Genomic DNA, 6,000 nt, shown 5'->3' on the forward strand with positions numbered 1-6,000 from the left:
AAATCCCACAACACTTGTGTTGGTCTTTTTTCTCACACTCGAGTGGTCTTCAAGTGGTTGTTGAGGACTTAGGACTGAGAGTTTAGGTCTCCTGCTAGAGGAATATGTGAAGTCGAAAAAGCATGAGAGGGATGTTAGCATTTCTTAAGTGAGCACACTGAAATCACCAGAGATGGACCAAAAAGCGTGTTTTCTGTCATGTTGTGGTTCCTAATGGAGCCCTCAGAGCTACTTGCTACATGTCGGTCAGATGGCTTCAGAGCTTTAATGTTTTTGTGAGTGCTGCTGAGGTGGCGAGGCAGACGGGCAGTGCAATGGGGAAGTCGCTGGTTCACAAAGTAAAACAAAAGCGAGAGGGAACACGGCACAAGTTTCCAACTCAAAGTAGGGACACCTGGGGCCACTAAATGACATGCTCCAGGAGGTACTAGCTCTATTTCTATTGTTAGTACAGTCTCACTGCTCAAATATCCTTCTGCTTTCACACTCAAAATCAGTTCTGTTTTCTTTATAATCTCTGCATTAAGATGCCCGAGGACCTAAATCCACTTTTGTTTTGCTCACTCAAATTATTCCTCGCTTGATCTGACAGGAACTCTCAGTAAACTGGATACGTGTGCAGTAAACACCACACCACTAAAAGCTTTATCGCAAATATGACCACACTGAGAAGAATTATGTGCATAGGGCCTAATTTCTGATGACTTTGTTGTAAGATTATTGCCTAAATTAAATATTATATTGCTTGTGCCCGCTTGGCTTCTTGGAAGTAAAAATGTGTGATAAACAAAGCTTTATAGACAATAAGAAAGAAGAATATACTGCTCTATTTAGAGATCTGTTTAGCAATCTGCAAGCAACCCAAGGACAGCAGCACAATCTTTACATAATTCATAATATAGAAACAGAGGGATTAGAGATGGGTTCTGGTGTAAATGTTAAGTTTGTTAAATGAATATATAAAACACAGCACAGGCGAAATACTGCATTTACAGACCATGAGCATTGGCATTTGTATGCAGTGCAATAATGACAATATAAAATAGCTTTTCCATAGAATGTATTAAGTTATATAAACCAGAAGGTTCAATTCAAGCCTTTGTTAGAGAGTTTGGCAAGTGCAGCCAAAAAGATGAAAGAACATTGATGGGTTCGTCTTCCATATCTTACTAAATATATCTTCATTGGTCCACTTTTTTTTTTTTCTTATTCTTCATTCCTATTTTGGACTGCTACTACTCTGCCAATTCTTTACCTATTTACACCATTTAAATATCAAAATGTTCCACTGCTTAGGGTCAGTGCTGCTATGTGATTAGTAAAATGCTAACACTTTTGCTTTTAATGTAATATTGGGTTTTATGCTTTTATTGTAAACTGCTATACAGTATCTCTGTCAATGTGTAACTCAGAGACACAATTGTAGCACCAGAATGTTGTCTAATGTCTATTCTACAATTCTAAGTAATGTGTAGAAGTTGCACTCTGACAAAATAAATGTATATGAATTTTTTGGTTGACTCTGTTTTTCATGCTTAATGCAAATCTTAACCGATTTCCACCATTCAAAGATCAAAATGTTGATATGTTATTTGTAAAATGATAATTCTTACTTTCAATGTAATTTAAGGTTTTATATAAATTTGGCTGCTTATGCAATCCTTAGAATGCTAGATCAGGTCTGCTAGAGTGTGACAGCTGTGAGGAAAACTCTTGTTCAAGCTTTAATTCTGCAGCTACAGCCACAATTTATAGCTTAAAATGTTGCTACAATCTTCTTCTTGCTTAAAACGATACCTTTAGAGGGAATGCTTAGCATTTACTTCCACAAGTCGGACTTTTACCTTCTGACTTCTTTGGGCAGCTTTAGCTCGGTGTGATCAGAGCCTGCTTCTCTTGGTTTGAATCTTGTCCAGCACAATGTCTGTAACTTTGAATCATTCTCTCTGAGTACTGCCTGCATATATTTAGGCGTTTGCTAATGTGTACAAACTTGTGTTCATTGACACTAAACACACACAACCGAAGGAGTGCATTGTTGCGGCAATGCAAATTTCTCTTGTAAAATTTTTGTCCTTTCTTTAATTTTTTTGTCCACTTTTTATCCAAATATGCTATAAATAAATACCATTTGTTTCCTTTTTCCCCTTCATTTTGCCTTTTTATGTTCACCATTTTTGCTCTTTTTCACTATGGTTTGCCACATTTTGCCCATTAAAACTACCCTTTTCCATTACATACCACTTGGTTCCTCTTTGCCCATTTTTTGGCCACTCTTGACTGCTTTTGGCCCATTTTAGTCAAGTTTCCAGATTAAGGATTTAAACTGTAATACTTCCCCTTGATCAGACCAGAAAGCAATGCTAAAAGGAGTCATATACTTTATTAGAAATGTTTCCATCTGGTGGTGGAGGGTCACAGCATGCGTATTTCTTTTTACCATTTAAAAGGTCCCAATCCAAGGCCAGACATCTGACACAACAGCTATTAAACTCAAGTGGGCTCTATTTTCCTGTCAAACCTTGCTGTCAGTGAGGCACTGAGCATGGCAATAAGGTCGGCCCAACAATTTAGTCCAGGCTCAGATGTCTTTTCAATTATTACTCTTGCTTTCGACCTTTGCAGAACGTGGTTGAAGAAAGGCAAGTAGAACGTGTCTTTGCACTAACGAGATCTGAGAAAATTGTGATTTTTTTTTTTTAATTGCAAACTGGCATTAAAGCTGCTTTTCAATAAGCATAATCATGCAAATTTAAAACTGGTTAACTGTGATTATCATTTTTAACTAAAAATAAACAATTTTCATTTGTTAATTTTTGTCTTTCAAGTACCTCCTGTAGTACCATCGCGTACCCCCAATTGAGAAACACTGCAATATACTATGCATGCATCCACACATTGCTTTAATCAGATTGGCTTTAACTACCAAGGCGCTCCATATCCTCACTATCCATTTCTACAAGTTTTATTTATTATTTTATTTCCATTTCATTTACAATTATTGAGGAAACAATTACAACCATTGACGCTTGTGAGACCACACTGTGAGATCAATACTAATATGAAATGAATTTAAACAGTATATTTACCGTTACACAGTTCAGCCAAGGTTTATTAGATTGCATTTTTCTTTTTATCCTCTCTAGCTTATCAGAAAAAAAAAAAAAAAAGATTTACTTATTTCATTTATTGATGGTGCAAATATATAACACACATGATTTTGGGATACACCAAAAATATATATCTGATCTAAAAACATCACCAAAACTCTTGAATGAATTAAATCAAACATGGGTACTCCCCACCCAATATATAAATAATCAGAACATCGAGAAATCGTCACCCCCCCACATATCCATCTCTGATGACGTAAGCGCCACAACAAACAGGAAGTGGCCCATATGTCCGCTGCAGTCTCTAAGATGAGTCCGTGACGTGCCTACCACACAATATGTGGGATGGAGCACAGAGCATGCACACTTATGGAAGGAGGAAGTCACTTATCGGAACAAAATGTTCTGATTGAATGTATGAGCGTCCACTAAAATAACGTGGTCACATAAAGAACATTCTAATGTACCAGCTAGAAGCCCATGTAATGGGTGCCATTTCCTCCATGTGTGCAGTTGGAAGAGTGTTGAACATGTTTCCATTCTTAGTCATATATGAACAGAAGGTCCCTGTGACAACTCCACCAGCTGAACTGCTTTTTCTCTGAGTGACTACTGAATATTATTAAAGTAGACTAAACTAATGGCTTGAAACTCCTGCTTAGAACAGAACAAAGTGAATTAAAAACTCTCTTGGTGATCTGGGCTCATCTGTTAAAACCAGCCTCAGAAACCTTGGGGTTGTTTTTGATCAGTCCATCGTCGTCAATTGACTAAAAACTGTTTTTACCACCTGAGAAATATCTCTAAAGTGAGGCATCTTTTATCAAAATCAGATCTGGAACTGGTCATACACGCATTTACATCATCTCGTATTGACTACTGTAATTCTGTTTTTACTTGTTTTAATAAGTCGACCCTAAACAGACTCCAGATCGTTCAGAACGCTGCTGCCAGACTTTTAACTGGTGCTTCTAGAACATCCCACATCACCCCATTCTTGCTACTCTGCACTGGCTTCCAGTTAAGTTTCGCATAGAATATAAAATATTAGTTCTCACGTTCCGAGCATTACATGGTCAGGCCCCTAAATATATCTGGGACTTGTTGTGCCCCTACTCATCAGGGCGATGCCTTCGGTCTTCAGGTCAGGGTCTCCTAAAGACCCCAAAAACTAAATTTAAAACCAGAGGACACCTGGCGTTCCAGGCTGTAGCTTCCAGACTCTGGAATAACCTGCACCAGTCTCTCAGGGAGCTCAACTGTGTGGTCACTTTTAAAAAACTGCTGAAGACTACACTTTACAGTAAAGCTTTTAGTTAACTGGATTTTAATTTTTATTTATCCTTTAATGTTGCTGTTCTTATGATGTTTATGCCCTCTTGTTTTATTATTCTATTGTGTTGCACTTGTACTTTTACCACAACTCTGTACAGCACTTTGTGATTTTATCTGCAAAAAGCACTTTATAAATAAACTACTTACTTACTTACTTACTAACATGAGGTCAATGTGTTTTTAAATTATTATTTCAAATAATGTCTCCATTTATCAGATGTTGACACTACCCTCCCCGCGGGCAGGCAGCAGGACAACAGACGGGTGCGTTTTACTGTACTCCAACATCTCAGGGTCAGTAAGAGGTCAGACAGACACTGTTTATAAAGATAAAATATCAGTGAGAAGTAGTAGTTTACCTGATGCAATTAAACCAAAAACAGACATGAGAGTAACATTTAGGAATGTATAAGAGAAAAAACAACTGGAATATTAACATTTAGGGATGTTAATAGCATAAAAATAGCTGGAATATTAATATTCTGGGATGTAAACAGAGTAAACACAGCTGGAATATTAACATTAAGGGTTGTAAATAGAAAGAATAGAGAAAAAAAAATCTAGTTTTGTTTCCATATTTATGCCTTACTATAGCATTACCTCTGATTTTGTGTATTTTCTCATTTTCAGCAGCAGCTGATGGAGCTTCATGTCCAACCATCATGAGAATAAAGCAAAGTGAACCTTCTTGTTTCAAAATGGTGTCAGTCTGTGGATTTATGTTTTCATTTTGTATGTTTGTTTCTCTTTTTGTGTGTTTTTGGAGCCAATTTGTACATTTTCTTGTTGTTTTCTAGTTTATTTTTTGAATGAAAGTGAGAAAGTGTAAATGAGTGAAGGATCCACTGAGGAGAACAAAAATCTAGTCTGATTTCAAACCACCTTCACCTGCTGGAGGGAAGGGGCGGGGCCTCCTTCTCCTCATCCTCATTAATATTCGGGGGCGGGGCTTCAGTTGTCTTTGGGCCTCTTTAGCTGAATTAGTCATGGGTCAAAGTTCCAAACCAGCTCTCGTAAAGTGTTTAAGGTGTAAGAGATTTAGGGTTCAAGTCCAGAATGTGTTGAACAAAATAAAAATGATTATTCTCTCCCACAGAGCGTTTAAATGAGCTCCTTAAATTCCAGTTTTCACACCAAAAAGCACATCTTTGTTTTTCTTCACATAAGCTGTGAGAATGCTGATTTTCATCTCAGAAACATTGCAGATATTTGTTTGACCTCTGTGGGCGGGGCCTCTGAACCAGGAATATTTGAGGGCGTAACATGTTAATGACAATCAAATTCAGCCGCCGCATTTAGCAACACTTGATCATTTGGTACGCTGGGATTGGTCAGATATGAATGTTTTGTAAGTCCCACGTTGGTCCTGTCATACGACACAATGTGCACTCAGATTTGCACCCGTTTTCACGTAAGGTTGATAAATGAGGCCCTTTACGCTAGATGTGGCTAAAGAGATTAAACAAACTCCTCCTGCTGTGAATAAGGATCTATCAACTGAACCCCAAACACACACACAGACGTGTTTTGGTGCTGTTTTATTGAATTGGTT

At 37.6% G+C, this 6,000-nt stretch overlaps 1 protein-coding gene across 3 annotated transcripts in view; it reads left to right on the plus strand.

The window, feature by feature from the left end:
* cpped1 (calcineurin-like phosphoesterase domain containing 1) overlaps positions 1-5,132 on the plus strand; it is a 51,899-nt gene extending 46,767 nt beyond the window's left edge. Inside the window, exons 7-8 of one of the 3 annotated variants that reach the window (XM_028476860.1) lie at positions 4,666-4,742; positions 5,082-5,103. In XM_028476860.1, the coding sequence (XP_028332661.1) occupies positions 4,666-4,742; positions 5,082-5,088 (84 nt within the window). In that variant the 3' untranslated portion in view covers positions 5,089-5,103. Of the gene's footprint in view, positions 1-4,665; positions 4,743-5,078 lie in introns of all 3 variants that reach the window. The other 2 variants (XM_028476861.1, XM_028476862.1) reach the window with 2 other exon arrangements.
* The last annotated feature ends 868 nt before the right edge of the window (positions 5,133-6,000 follow it).

Source organism: Gouania willdenowi, chromosome 19, assembly GCF_900634775.1.
Source record: "Gouania willdenowi chromosome 19, fGouWil2.1, whole genome shotgun sequence".
Taxonomy (NCBI): Eukaryota; Metazoa; Chordata; class Actinopteri; order Blenniiformes; family Gobiesocidae; genus Gouania; species Gouania willdenowi.